The 15,470-nt window shown below is 44.7% G+C and overlaps 1 protein-coding gene across 3 annotated transcripts in view; it reads left to right on the top strand.

The window, feature by feature from the left end:
- Positions 1 to 15,470, top strand: part of SH3KBP1 (SH3 domain containing kinase binding protein 1) — a 189,874-nt gene that overhangs the window by 13,954 nt on the left and 160,450 nt on the right. For 2 of the 3 annotated variants that reach the window (XM_054165906.1, XM_054165905.1), the window contains exon 2: positions 13,122 to 13,279. In XM_054165906.1, the coding sequence (XP_054021881.1) occupies positions 13,122 to 13,279 (158 nt within the window). The remainder of the gene's footprint in view (positions 1 to 13,121; positions 13,280 to 15,470) is intronic. The other variant, XM_054165907.1, reaches the window with a different exon arrangement.

Genomic DNA, 15,470 nt, shown 5'->3' with positions numbered 1-15,470 from the left:
GGTTTGTAAGAGTCTACTCCTGGTGTGACTCAACAAAGATACAGGGTTTTCTTTCACACCTCAAGTGGATTTAGGCCATTTTTCAGTATCAGGTTAGTGGAGGCATGCAGATCTTGTGTTGGATCGCAGTGTTGAAATGCAAATTCCCCATGATACAAGCTCTCGTACATAGAGCTAAGAGGAAGGACATGGACCTGATGGTGCAGGTCCAGAGGAAGGCCACAAGAATGATCAAGGGGTTGCAGCACCTCTGCCGTGAGGACAGGCTGAGGGAGCTGGGGTTGTTCAGCCTGGAGAAGAGAAGGCTCAGGGAGAACTAATAGCAGCCTTCCAGTACCTGAAGGAGGCTACAAGAAGGATGGGGAGAATCTGTTTACAAAGGCCTGCAGTGACAGGATGAGGGGCAATGGCTTTAAGCTGGAGAAGAGCAGATTTAGATTGGATGTTAGGAACAAGTTCTTTAGTATGAGGGTAGTGGAACACTGGAACAGGTTGCCCAGGGAGGTGGTTGAAGTTCCTTCCCTAGAGATATTCAAGGTGAGGCTCAACAGGGCTCTGAGCAACCTGATCTGGTTGGGGATGTCCCTGCTGACTGCAGGGGGGGTCAGACTGGATGACCTTTGGAAGTCCCTTCCAGCCTGGACCATTCCGTGATTCTATGGTTCTAAGAGCCTGTTAGAGGTTAAGATTCTAGGGTCCTAACTGTAAATAAGTTTTCCCAGAGAATTCAAGTCCAGTGGAAAGGAGAATCTCAAAGAGGCTGAACAGAATATAAGAGACAAATTTATACCATTTCACTGGTTCTACAGATTTCTATATCATTTAGGAGCACAGTTTGATTTTTCCCTCTTTTACCTTGCCTCTCTTCCTCTGTCTCTGTATTCTGACCTTGCTTTCTTGGCCTGATCATTTCTGTTTGGGTTACTGGTAAGAACACTGGCTGGGATGAGAGGGTAGTAACTTATTAGCTAGCAGCAGCCCACTGAGCTTTTGTGTCCAGGGGGATTTAGTTGAGCTACTGTCTAGTTTTATATCTAAATATATTTTTGTATATGTTTACTACCTTTTATGCTTTCATATTTAGTTTGGGTTTGCAAATAGCAGTTTCATTTTACTTCCAAATTCTGTGTAGAGTGGAAATTTCACATTCTGTGTGGTGTAAACCCATCACAGAGCCCCAGTACAAATACTTCTTGTAGCTCCAGTAATGCCTGACAGCCTGTGGTATGTGGAAGCATGACAGCGAATGTCCTTTCATTTGCCTTACACATTATGAAACTACTGAGAAGTTCCATAATGAGTCTGGTTTTCCTCTGAACACAAAGTTTTGTAGGTTGAATATGTAGATTGTGCTTAGATTTATGTAAAGGGGGGAGGAGGGGGAGAGACAAAGCTGATTACTTCTCTTCTACATCAGATCCAGGTTCTCACTTTTACAGAACATCTCTTTGTGACAGTTTATAAGGCAATTCCAAGCACCAATATAGGCTAAGCAGGGACTGTCTTGAGAGCAGCCCTGATGAAAATGACCTGAGGCTGCTGGTGGATGAGAAGCTCAACAGGAGCCAGCAGTGAGCACTTGCAGCCCAGGCAGCCAAGCAGAGCCTGGGCTGCAGCAAGAGAAGTGTGGCCAGCAGAGCCAGGGAGGTGATTGTCCTCTACTCCTCTCTGGTGAGTCCCCACCTGGAGCACTGTATCCAGTTCTGGAGCCTCTATTACAGGAAGGATCTGGAGGTGCTGGACGGTCTCCAGAGAAGGGCCACAAGGATGAGCAGAGGGCTGGAGCTGCTCTGCTGTGAGGACAGACTGAGAGAGTTGGGGTTGTTCAGTCTGGAGAGGAGAAGGCTCTGAGGATACCACCTTGTGGCCTTCCAGTATCTGAAGAGGGCTACAAGAAAGCTGGGGAGGGACTTTTGAGGGTGTCAGGGAGTGATAGGACTGGCAGGGAATGGAACAAAACTGGAAGTGGGGAGATTCAGATTGGAGGTTAGGAAGAAGTTGTTCCCCATGAGGGTGGTGAGAGACTGGCAGAGGTTGCCCAGGGAAATGGTGGAAGCCTCATCCCTAGAAGTTTTTAAGGCCAGGCTGGATGTGGCTCTGGTCAACCTGATCTAGTGTGAGGTGTCCCTGCTTGGAAATTGTCCTAAGACCCCATGTTTGATATTGCACAGAGAAAGGCTGTAAGACAGAGCAAGGTTTTTGGCTGTACTGAGCTATTGCTGCCAGCAATCTCCTCTTGCAGGAATTGCCACTTCCAGCAGCAGGAATACCCCAACAGGATGTATCTGCACAGCACTTTGCAGTCTCCTTACTTAATATAAACCCATGTTTCTCAGTACGTGGAGCAAAAGTGGCTGAGATGAGGAGGAGTGTGCCTTATTCTCCCCATCCTCCTCCTGTGCAACAAGGTTGCTACTTTTGGCAAAGATGGGTGGTGATAGTAACAGCTTAGGCATCTGTAGTGAAATCCTCCAAGCCCATCTGAGATAATGTTCAGAACACTCATACTTCTAGTCTGGTTTTAATAATACCAGGTACATGTTACTGATCTACAGGCTCTGAAGTTTTGGCAGTTGAGTGCTATCTAGTGCACAGTATGAAGATGGTCAAGTGTGCTCTTGCCAGCCACTGGCAGCCTGGGCTGCATCAAATGCAGCGTGGCCAGCAGGTTGAGAGGGGTGATTCTGCCACAGACCTCACCTGGAGTACTGCATCCAGCTCTGAATCCAGAAATGATTAGGAGGGCTGGAACACCTCTGCTATGAGGACAGGCTGAGGGAGCTGGGGTTGTTCATCCTGGAGAAGAGAAGGCTCCGGGGAGACCTAATAGCAGCCTGCCAGTACCTGAAGGGGACTACAAGAAGGCTGCAGAGGGTCTGTCTGCAAAGGCCTGCAGTGACAGGACAAGGAGCAATGGCTTGAAACTAGAGAAGATTTAGACTGGATGTTAGTAACACGTTCTGCACCATAAGGATGCTGGAACACTGCAACAGGTTGCCCAGGGAGGTAGTTGAGGCCCCATCCATGGAGTTCCTCAGGATCAGGCTGGACAAGGCTCTGAGCAACCTGCTGTAGTGGAGGATGTCCTTGTTGACTGCAGGGTGCTAGGACTGAATGAGCTACAGAGGTCCCTTCCAACCCAAACCATTCTGTGATTTAATTGTTTTTTGTGTGTGTACATTTCAGAGGCAGCACATGGCACTGGGCATTTCTTGGGTGTTTTTTGTTTATTTGGGGTTTTTTTGTTAGGGTGATGCCTATTCAGTGGCTCCTTCATCTAGTATTATAAACTGTAATGGCATTGAGAGGGTTGAGTCTTTACAAACTACAGATTCTTTTGTTCTCTTGTGGAAAGAACTCCATCTGAGCTCTTCCTCCTTCCCAGATGCTAACAGGCATGTAGTCATAATCATCACAGAGAAGTTATAGCCTGATGTCTGCAATAGCTGTGGTGGTTGTGGATAGGAAGTACTTTTGGAGCTCCAGATGGGTATTCAGTGGTTATACCAGTGCTTTCCCTTTCCTTCAGTGCTGAGCCATCTGGAGTAAATCCTGCCAGACTTTACATGAGTCTAATTTCTCCTCTTCCCTCACTACAGCATCCCACATGTCATTGGCCTGCCAGCTGAGCAGTGTTCCTAGAGTCCAGAAATCAACAGGCCTTGTAGGTCATATTTGCTCTTCAGGCTTTCTGGAGCTCTAGGTCTGTGTTAGGAAACCAGCACTATGGAATTCAGTGTAGTATGGGGGTTGGGTTTGATTTTTGGGTTGAGGTTTTTTGTTTGTTTAGTTTTGGGGTTGGTTGGTTGTTCATTTTGTTTGTTTTGTTGGTGATTCTTTTGGTTGGTTTGGTTTTTATATTTGAGTTCAGAATGTAAGTTGTACTTGTTATTTGGCCTATTAAAAGGTACTGATCTTTTCCCTCCTAGTGACCCCTAATATTTTGCCAAAAGATTTATTGCAGCCTGTTGTATAGCAAAAAAAAAAGGGAAAATATTACTTTTATTTAGAGGGTATGTCCATAACCACTAAAAATGTGCTATAATCACCAGCTAGTACCTGGGTTCTCAAACAGCAGCACATTTGAAGTGAAGTCTTGTCTATCAAGTTTTGAGGCTGGTGGAACTTGGTGTCTAGATTGTTAACCTGTTATAAAATGTACTTACAATGAAAATGGTAATAAACAGGTACTTGCTGCCAGCTGACACTTTGTATATAAGATAAATGTGGGGTTAAAAAAAGGCAGACATTCCAGCTCAATTAAGAGATTTTAATAATTGATCAGCTCCCTGTAGGTAGCAGAGAGCATGAAGCTTGCTGTCATCACTGAGAGCTTCCTGCGTGACATAATGGCAGCATTAGGTGTTCAAGAGGGGATTGGATGTGGCACTTGGTGCCATGGTCTAGTAGGCATGAGGTCTTGGGTGACAGGTTGGACTTGATGATCTTTGAGGTCTTTTCCAACCTTGTTGATCCTGTGATTCTATGATTCTATTCCTGTTCATGCTATCAGTCTTTTTCACTTCTGAGCAGTTAGCTTTATGCAAATGAGAAAAGCTCTGTTGCCCTTTCTTCTGAGGAGATGTAATTTGAACTTGAAATTAAAGCTTTAGTGTAGAATACTTGAAGGTAGCTTGTCTAGTTTCAGTTCTGTTGTTCTGGTCAATCGGTGCAAGATGTTGTATTTATCATTCACATGAAGATGAGTGACTAACAAAAGTGTGAACATAAAACTTACCTAGAGAAACTTTTAACTCTTCCACTGCCATTTCTGACTAGATTTAAGGTCTGCATTTGGATGTGGAGCCATGCTGCTGCAGAAGATGGTGCTGCCATATGGATGCTGTTACTTGGGTGGAACAGTGCCAGAGACATTAATAACATTTCCATTGTGCCCACACACTTCAGATGTCACCAGAAGCTGATTTAATAACACAGCTTTTGTTGCACACTAACAAATCTCTTGTTTCTTTTCTTGATTAATTGGAAAGACACAGTACAGTTAATTGCATACAGCATAAACTGAGACATTTCTGTCTTTAGATATTAAAGAAATGGTGGTTCTGAGAGTGGAATAGGTCAGTTGTAAGACACAAGGTTTTACTTTTGACGTAAAATGTGACAAGGCACTAAACTAATCCATAGGAAAACCATTTGTAGTTATCAACAGAATCATTCCAAGTATGTATCACAGTATAACTAAGGTTGGAAGAGACCCCAAGGATCATCGAGTCCAACCTGTCTCGGTAGACCTCATGACTAAACCATGGCACCAAGTGCTACGTCCAGTCTCCTCTTGAACACCTCCAGGGAAGGTGACTCCACCCCCTCCCTGGGCAGCACATTCCAATGACAAACGACTCGCTCGGTGAAGAACTTTCTCCTCACTTTGAGTCTAAACCTCCCCTGGTGCAGCTTGAGACTGTGTCCCCTTGTTCTGGTGCTGGTTGCCTGGGAGAAGAGACCAACCCCTTCCTGGCTACAACCACCCTTCAGGTAGTTGTAGAGGGCAATGAGGTCTATGCAACATTAATTTTAGGAAATGAAAGGAGGGAATAATTAAACTTGTAATTGGTATCTTTTTATCCAGGTATGCTGATTTTAAATATAGCTGAGAGGTTACATTTGGTATCCTGGACTGCATCAAAAGGAGTGTGACCAGCAGGATGAGGGAGGTGATTCTCCCCCTCTGCTCTCATGAGATGCCACCTGGGGTCCAGTTCTGATGCTCCCAGCATGAAGGAAGTGATGCTGCTGGAGTGGGTCCAGAGGAGGGCTGGAGATCCTCCCCTGTGGGAACAGGTTTAAAGAGTTGGGGCTGTTCAGCCTGGAGGAGAGAAGGCTCCAGGGAGACCTTAGAGCAGCCTTCCAGTACTTGAAGGGGGCTACATGAAAGCTGGGGAGGGACATTTTACAAGGGCTTGTAGTGATAGGATGAGAGGGAATGGATTGAAGCTTGAGATTTAGACTGGAGATTAGGAAGAAATTCTTTCCAGTGAGGATGGTGGGACACTGGAACAGGTCGCCCAAGGGAGATTGTAGATGCCTCCTCCCTGGAGGCGTTCAAGGCCAGGCTGGATGAGTCCTTGAGCAATCTGGGCTAGTGGAAGGTGTCCCTGTCCATGGCATGGGGTTGGAACTAGGTGCTCTTTAAGTTGCCTTCTACCCAACCCATTTTGTGAATTCCTAGTTCACAGCATTAATATTTCAAATATTTTATTTTAAACCCAAAGCACTAAGCATCAAATGAAAAACATCTCTTTGTCTCTGACATTGCAGTAATGAGTTGTACTGTGCTAGCCTCCAGCAGGGTTGTTAATAACTAGCTTTGATTCCTTTTCATGAGGCCTTATGTTACAGTTTGGATTGATGGTAATCCAGGGCTAGGAGTAGCTGATTGTGTTACGTGGGAATGAACAGGCCCCTTCTAGATCAAAATAAACAGCTTTTGTTATTTGATTTAATTTTTAACATGAAAAATGCCTTCCTCCAACAGAAAGACTCTTAATAGTTTGCAAGCTGGGGCAGGTTTGACTTTCAGGCCATATGGGGTATGGCATTTTGAAGAAAAATACACCAAAAGGAGAAGCCAGATTTCTCTATCCCAACTTTGCCTTTTTATTTTGCTGTTGGCTTAAAAGGGGTTTGGCTTTTGGCTGTTAATGTAACAAGCTGTTTACCTTGGCAGGGATGTGCTTAAGGCCAGCCTTAGTTGGTTAAGATAAAATTAGTTTGAGCTTACTGTCCATGGTGTGTTTTCTCACATCATGAATTACTGTGCAAACAAGGACACTGTTGTAGTCTAGTTCCTGAGGAGAAATCTAGCACAGCACTTCAGCAACGAAGAATGTTTGTGCTTAAGAGATGTGAAGCTTTATTCTTAGCATATCTGGTTCAGTGTCATCTCCAGCTTTCCAGGAAGACAAAATTTCACCTCAAAAGAAACAAACCCCACAAGATAAATTTGCCTAGCAGTATGAATTTTGTAGAGCACAGTTTGAGAAGGACTGGAAGGTGTCCAGAGAAGGGCCATCAGGATCAGCAGAGGGCTGGAGCATCTCTGCTATGAGGACAGATTGAGAGAGTTGGGGCTGCTCAGTCTGGAGAAGAGAAGGCTCTGAGGAGATCTTATTGTGGTCTTCCACTATCTTAATGGGGATACAAGAAAGCTGGGGAAGGACTTCTGAGGGTGTCAGGGAGTGATAGGACTGGGGGAATGGATCCAAGCTAGAGGAAGGGAGATTTAAATTAGATGTTCTTCCCCATGAGGGTGGTGAGAGACTGGCACAGGTTGCCCAGGGAGGTGGTAGAAGCCTCATCCCTGGAGCTTTTTAGGCCAGGCTGGATGTGGCTGTGAGCAACCTGCTCTAGTGTGAGGTGTTCCTGCCCATGGCAGGGGAGTTGGGGCTAGATGATCCTTGAGACCCCTTCCATTCCTAACAATTCTAGGATTCTAAGGTAACCCAGTTTAGAAAATGAGATTGATTTAAACACTGCAACTGCATGGACCTATAAATTAGGAAGCACTTCTAAGCCATTGTAGGCTCTTGCAGTGCTCTTCAGTAGAGTGATAAATGGGAGTTCTGGGGGATGTCAAAAGTGCCTTCCTGTCAGTTTGTCATGATCTGCACTTTTGTGAGGTGTGCTCTTATTCCTCTGTCCAAACTGTGCTCTTGGTTTCCTTTGAAGAGTTTATAAACATCTTGATTGTGTGGTCCCTTCTGGGTGACTCCCCTGGCTCTGACAGCTTACGCACACTTGTGTTGCTGTAATCAAATTCTCTGAGAGGAGACAGCTCTTAAAAATATTTAGATGTGGTTCTTAATAAGTGGAAACTTTTATAGACAAACAAGAGCCTGCACAGTAAACGTTGGGTTTGGTTTTTTTTCTTTAATCAAACATCCAGTAAAACAAAAGTGGTTGAGCAGCTGCAGCTGTGTGTATATGAATGAGTGCAAGGCAGACAATCTCCAGGGAGATAACTCCAGTGCCTGCAGCCTACCCAAGTAGCTGTAGAGTCAGCTCAACCCCCCCAGCCCTACATTTTGGTCTCTCCTGTTAAGAGAGAGAACAGCATTAAGAAGAAAACCGAACAGCCAAGAATCGTGTCCATTTTGCAGCTTTCTTAGGGGCAAACTGCAATTAAAGCACCTGGTTCTAGAGCTCTTTTGCAGCATGGGTCTTGGAGAGTGGGAGAGTTGTTTGCCTTTGTTCAGTAAGTCTTGCTGCAGTCTGAACGTTGAGGAGTGTTTGAAGAATCACTGGTTGGGGCCAGCTTGTATCCTTTTTCTGTTGCCTTCTCCCTCTGACCACCTCCTGATGGCTTATGGAGAACTCAGAGCATAACACTGTGTGATTCTGTCCACAGCAAAATGAGACTAGGATTTAAAAGCTTGCTAAGCAGGGAGGAGAAATTACTTGGCACACACAAAAATCAATGGATAAGCTTTGAGTCCTGACTAGGAGTGCATTCTAATAGGCAGCTTAAAAATAAAGGATACAGGGCCTTGCTCTCAAATGATCTTCCCTGGGGTTCAACCAAATTGGAAATACCCTGCTAAATAGTCTTGGGTTTTACCTTTTCTGAGCCTGAGAACCTGTAATTTAGAGGTTCTCAGAGACACAAATTTTCATTGGTGCAAAACTTTAAGTAGTGTGTGTGTGGACCTTGGTGCTGCTGTAGTCCTTCCAAAGACTGCTAATCCAGTAGTCTTTGGAGAGCTATCATGTAAATGCAGCTTCTGAACCAATTTGAGCTCAAGTCTGCACATACAGTATCAATGACTTGTAAGGACTTTAGTTCATATTTTAGAAATATGCCTTCTTTTTTTTTTTTTGCTTTTAGTTTTTTTTTCAACTGGAGTTGTTAGTTTGAGTCCCACAGACTCTGTGTAGCATTTGGCACAGAAAGGGTTCAGAAACTCCACCAAAGATGATGTAGAATGTGGTGGCATGCTGCTGGGCAACTAGGTGGGTTTACAACAGGTTGGGGTGGTTGAGTTTTAAGGTTAGGATTTCCAGAGCTTCTCCAAGTCCCTGAGGCTTCAAGAGGCCAACCCCCCAACTTTCCTGGATGAAGAGCAGAATAAGGTCTGTGCCTCTTGTATTTTCTCTCATCTCATTCCCAGAATGGCAGATCTGAAAGCCTGGACTTTAGAACTTGTGACACCAAGAGGAAGGCTCCTGCTCCACCTCAAGATCTGCAGTTACAGAACAGATTTGGTGCTTTTGTAGGTGAGGAGGATCTTGGTGCTCCATCCTGTGAAGCACTCAAGCTGGCTAAATCTGAGCCACGCAGGAACAGCAGGAGATAGTTGTAATTCCCTGTTGGGGGTGGAGACTCCCATCTGCTGACCTGGACTATCATGTAGGGAGGCTTGTTGCTTGCCAGGATCTGGAATGTTGAGGAAAGACTGCCAAGGCTTCTCTGGCCCTCTGACTACTATCCCCCTGCTGCTTTTCCTTGTGGGATTCAATGACATTGCCAGAGTGATCTAGAAAGTGTCACTTGTGACTATATGGCTCTGGGATGATAGGCAAATGCACGGAGTTCAGCTGTGGGACAGATGATGAAGCACCTCAGAGTTTGTGCATTAGGGTTAGAAGGCAGAGCAAGATGCAAGCAAACCAAACCAAGGAATTCATTATCTACTCCCATCAGCAGGAGGATGGTTAGCAGGGCTTCACCAAGTGTAACAATGGCTTAGGAAGACAAATGTGGTAGCTCCAAATGTACCCACTTCCCCCTCCTTCCCTGGGGTGGGTTTACACTACATAGAGTTTGGAAATTTACCTCAAGAAGTAATTTTTTATGGCACTACACAGAGTTTGGAAGTAAAATGGAACTAATATTTATAACAGTAGATTAAATACAACAGTACACTAAATACAAGAGGTAATAAACATATACAAGAGGTAATAAACATGTACAAAAATCTATGTATATATAAAACTAGACAATAGCACAGCTCAACCCCCTCCTCAATAGCTCTACCTCCCCCATGCTACCTTACCTCCCCCCTCTCTGCCACTGGATAGCTTAAACAGGAGAAAAACAAAGGCAAAGGCCAGAAAAGTAGCAGAAGAGTGGAAAAACAGGAGAAGAGAGAGAGAACACTCTATGTTCCCAAACTATATAGAAATTTGCAGACCCAATGGAATGGGATCAATTTATCTTTCATATTCTGTTCAGCCCCTTTGAATTCTCTAGAAAAACTTATTTAGAATTAGGAAACTAGTCCCTTAACCTGTAACATTTCCCCAGCTTTTATTGCTGAGCACAACATCTTATGATCTGGAACATCCTTTTGGTCACTTGGAGTCAGCTGTCCTGCCTGGCTGCCCTTCCCAGGTTCTCATGCACCCCCAGCCTGCTTGCAATCAGGGCAGCTTGAGAAACAGAAAAGGCCTTGAAACTATGTAAGTACCCTTCAACAGCACCTGAAACCTCTGGGTATAACCAACACTGGGTCACAAACAGAAACACAGAAGTATGGGAGCTGCTGTGAAGAAAATTTCCTCTGACACAGCTGAAACCACTACAGACACAAAAGACAAGAAGAAAGGCTTCTGTAGCTCTCTACAACGACCTGAGAGGAGGTTGTAGCCAGGTGGGAGTCGGTCTCTTCTCCCAGGCAACCAGTGACAGGAGAGGACACAGTCTCAAGCTGCACCAGGGGAGGTTTAGTCTAGATGTTAAGAAGAAATTCTTCCCAGAAAGAGAGATTGGCCATTGGAATGGGCTGCCAGGGGAGGTGGTGGAGTCACCATCACTGGAAGTGTTTAAAAAGAGACTGGATGAGTGCCATGGTTTAGTTGGTTAGATGGTGTTGAGTGATAGGTCGGACTTGATGATCTCGAAGGTCTTTTCCAGCCTGATTAATTCTGTGATAGGTACATAGACAGCAAGAGGAATCACACAATCACAGAATGTCAGGGGCTGGAAGGGACCTGGAGAGATCATCTAGTCCAGGAAGGCTAAGATAAGGTGCTGAATGGCAATGAGGGCCTCATCACAGAGGTACTTAGTGCCTTAGTCACCTCAGTCTTTGATGGTAATAGTGGCCTTCAGCAATCCCAGGCCCCTGAAGCAGTGCAAGGTGGGACAACAAGGCCAGCTGATGTGAACTGAAACAAGAAAGGTTGCAGCAGGCTGTAGAGAGAAAATCTTTTTCTCCGAGTCAAGCAGGGGAGCAGGTCCTTCTGTGTGCCTTATCTCTGTCCTTGGAGGTTTTGAAGACCTGTGTGGATAAAGCCCTGAGCAACCTGATTTGAGCTCAGAGCTTGTCCTACTTTGAAGAGGAAGCTGAACTAGAGACCTGAGGTCCCTCCTGCTCTGGTTTTTCAGTTAAGTTTCAGTGTCACATTTCTCGGGGTCTGTGCGTGTCAGCTCGTACTGCGTGGTGCCACGCTCTTAGAATGCTCTTCATTCTGTAGTTCAGCAGGCCTCTTGTGAACTGCTTTCAAAATGGTTTTGGTGCTTCACAGGGGAAGCAATAGCTGAGCATTACCAGCTGTAGCCTCATGTCTGGTGTGTGTCTGAAAGTCAGAACATTCTTAGCTGTGACTTTCAGGTTGTGGGGGAGGGCGATGTTCAGTATTGTGACCCTGTGACATTTTGAGGGTGGAAAGGAATAACTTTTGTTTTCTGCTGGTTTAATTCAACTCATTCTGCAAGGCTTCATATTTAAGCAGCACCTGTTTGCTGTCTGGGCTGTCCTGGTTAACTTCGCAAGCTGTGTGGCGTGTTTGCAGGCCAGATCTCGCAGGGTTCATGCAGCAGTTGTTTGTGCTTGTCACCAGTTCTCGCTTTGCTGTCTATATGGTTGAAGTGCAAAATGTTTGGTGGAACATACTGGGGCATTGGTTTCCACTGAAGAAAAGAGAAGTAAGATGTTACACACATGGCTATCCTGGATCTTGCCAGTCTGGCTCCTAGTAGATCACAGGATGTTAGAGGTTTAAAGAGACTTCTGGAGATCATCAAGTCCAGCACCCCTGCCAGAGCAGGACCATAGAATCCAGATGGGTCTTGAAAGCCTCCAGAGGAGGAGACTCTACAACCTCTCTGGGCAGCCTGCTCCTGTGCTCTGTGACCCTCACAGTGAAGAAGTTCTTCCTCGTGTTGAGGTGGAACCTCCTGTGCTAAAGTGTCTATTCATTGCCCCTTGTCCTGTCCCAGGGTGCAACTGAGCAGAGCCTCTCCCCTCCCTCCGGACACCCAGCCCTCAGATATTTATAGACATTTATTAAATCCCCTCTCAGTCTTCTCTTCTCCAGACTAAAAAGCCAACCTTGGCTTCCATATTTGGGTATGCCAGCTCTACTGTTTTTGGTTCTCTGAAGGAATTTTTCTGTCTTTCTGACAATGCCACAGGCTTGGGCAGAATGGCTGGAAAGCAGCCTGGTGGAAAAGGATCTTATCCAATGGATAGCCAGGAGGACGATTAGAGGACTTGAGCATCTCCCCTGTGAAGAGAGACTGAGAGCCCTGGGGCTGTTTAGTCTGGAGAAGAGAAGGCTGAGAGGGGATCTGATCAATGCCTATCAATAGCTGAGGGCTGGGTGGCAAGCGAAGGGGGCCAAGCACAGTAATAAGCCAAGGAACAATGAACACAAACTTAAACATAGAAGGTTTCCCCAAAACATGAGAAGAAACTTCTTGACAGTGAGGGTGCCAGAGGCCTGGAGCAGGCTGCCCAGAGACGTTGTGGAGTCTCCTTCTGTGGATACTTTGCAAACCCACCTGGATGCATTCCTGTGCAGCCTACCTTGGGTGATACTGCTTTAGCAGGGGCGTTGGATTGGAGGAAGTCCCTTCCAACCTTTAATGTTCTCTGATAATGGGGTCTCTCTTCCAACCAGATACATTAATCACAGAATCACAGAATATTCTGTGTTTCTTACCCATAATGGACATTCCCGTGTAGTTCTTTGTTCTTTGACTCTTCTGGTAGCAGTTACCCCCAAAATGTTGCCTATTTGATGTGCTCTCTGGGTGAAGCTGAATATATTACTTTCACTGGGGATATGCAGTTGGGTTGATGGCTTTTTATTCTCTTCAAAGGCCTGAGAGCTTAAATGTGGTCACTAATTGTTGATTTGTGTGTTTCCTTTTGCAGTGGAGGCGATAGTGGAGTTTGACTACAAAGCTCAACATGATGATGAGCTGACAATCACTGTAGGTGACATCATCACCAATATCAAGAAAGATGATGGAGGCTGGTGGGAAGGACAGCTCAAAGGCAGAAGAGGTTTGTTCCCTGACAACTTTGTAAGAGTGAGTACAAAGTGGAACTGTTCTTGTGTTGTGTGTACATGTTTTGTGTACTGTGCTGTTCAGCCTAAATATCAGCTTTTGTACCTTAATAGTTCTAACCCATTCTATGTTGTGCTGCAATGTTGTTTGGAGTCTGTGTTGCCAGAAATGCAGATTCCTTTCTTTGCATGGACAGTGTAGTTTTGGTTTCTGAAAAGAAATGGAGCTACCCCCCCCAATATTTCTCTGCTGGCCAATGGTTCTGTTTGACTGTGTGGTCTAGGAGCCTGACCCTATATTTCTCTGCTGCTCAGTGGTTCTGGTTGACTGTGTGACCTAGTAGCCTACCTCTGCATTTTTCTGCTGCTCAGTGGTTCTGGTTGACTGTGTGACCTAGTAGCCTACCCCTACATTTCTCTGCTGCTCAGTGGTTCTGTTTAACTGTGTGACTTAGGAGCCTACCCCTACATTTCTCTGCTGCTCAGGGGTTCTGTTTTGACTGTGTGACCTAGGAACAAAGTGATTATTCTTGAACAATTTCTGTATCGTGGCATTTGCAATATTTTCTCATCTTTGTCACTGCTGCTCCTTCTCTGGTTGTATAGTAGCTTTTTGTGAATACTTACTCCTGGCTAAACTAGTGGAGAATAATGATAATAATAAATCAATCATTATTTTGTATTTCCTGTAATCTACTAAGTAACTGATAGGGGTTTAAGGAAAGCCATTCAAAGTTTCAGAAGTATTTTATCTTTTTATTGGCCATCTCTGTGTGCCTACATATTTCTTCACATTTGAGACTAGCTATTAGTACCTCTGGGCCTCCTTGATTTGTCATTGCAGACCCTGGCTGTTAGTTTCTATAAACCTCCACAAACTTGGCTCTCTGCTATGGAAAAGAGAGCAAGAACTACAATAAATCACATAAGTAGGTTTTATGTTAATCTGTTGCTACAGCTTTAGAGGATCTTTGGGAGTTTCCCTTTTCCTCCTCCTTCAGACTCTGTGAGCCTGTTGTGTGTTCAGACGTTCACATAATGAAGTGATTTAATTTTACTTCAGCAGTGCTGTGTGGATCAAGGTAATTTGGTGGCAAATTTATGGAGCCTGAACCTGACCAGGGAGCAGGTCATGGGAGCCTCAGGTGTTCCTGTGGGAACAAATATGCATCCTAATCCTTGTTTTTATCGTTGCTAAGAAGAAAGAACAGCTCTGTGTCAGGCAGCAGCAATGATTAAGAGGCAGTAACAGCTTCAAAGGGAAGGGAGTGGAGAAGGGAAATGGCTGCTCTGTTCTTGTTAACCTCTGAAAATCCACACTTTGGGAGAAGGGGAAGAAAATGTTTTGGGACACATTGTGTAATGATAATATTTTTCTGCTTGAACTCTGAACTGGGGAGTTCTGTGGGACAAAAGCAGATTTACTCTGAGGTTTCTCCTGGCTGTTACTTGAAACCTGCTGCTGCTTTTAGGAGGTGTTGCACTTATTGTTCTTAATAAGTGTAACCTATGAATTGGTTATGAAAATAGGATAAGTTGAGTATAAAGGTTTGCAAATTCTCCCCCTTGGTACCTAATCTTTAAGGCCTCTTCTTTGCAAAATGACTTCAAACTGTGGCATTCTGTCTCATAATGGAAAGAGAAGCAGCTTTTTCTCCACAGAAAATTAGACAACAACCAGAAATGCTTTGGAATTTGTTTCATTAAACACCTCTACCTGCTCTTTGCCCCTGTTTTGAATTTGAGTTCTCAAAAAACATCTCTAACTGCTCTTTGCCCCTGCCCCCCTTCGACCAAAAAATATTTTGACATCCAGGGCTGTTCTCTAACAAGTACAAAAATTATTCTTCCTCACTCTCATCTTGAACAAGTCAAATATGTTTCTTATAGCTGAGCATCCCCTCTCTAATCCAGCTAACGTGTAGTGGAAGATAGGGACTTCCTAAAAGGATAACTAGTTTGTGAATATGTTGGGTGAAAACCTTTGGGGTGTTTTTCTTTTGTAAACCTATTTGTATTTGGAGAGCTATGGACAAACATAAGAGCAATCCCATTAGAAAACCTGTTGACTGTAATCATTCTGCCCACTAAGATTATCAGTAATTGTGAACTTTCAGTGTTGGCATTTTTATTCTAGCAAACACATGCAGAGTGGAGGTCACTGGCAGTGAGTTAATGCCTCATTGCTAATCAGCAAGGTAATTGAGAAGCAG

Source organism: Dryobates pubescens, chromosome 12 (genome assembly GCF_014839835.1).
Source record: "Dryobates pubescens isolate bDryPub1 chromosome 12, bDryPub1.pri, whole genome shotgun sequence".
Lineage (NCBI taxonomy): Eukaryota > Metazoa > Chordata > Aves > Piciformes > Picidae > Dryobates > Dryobates pubescens.
This window is presented reverse-complemented; position numbering and strand designations above follow the sequence as displayed.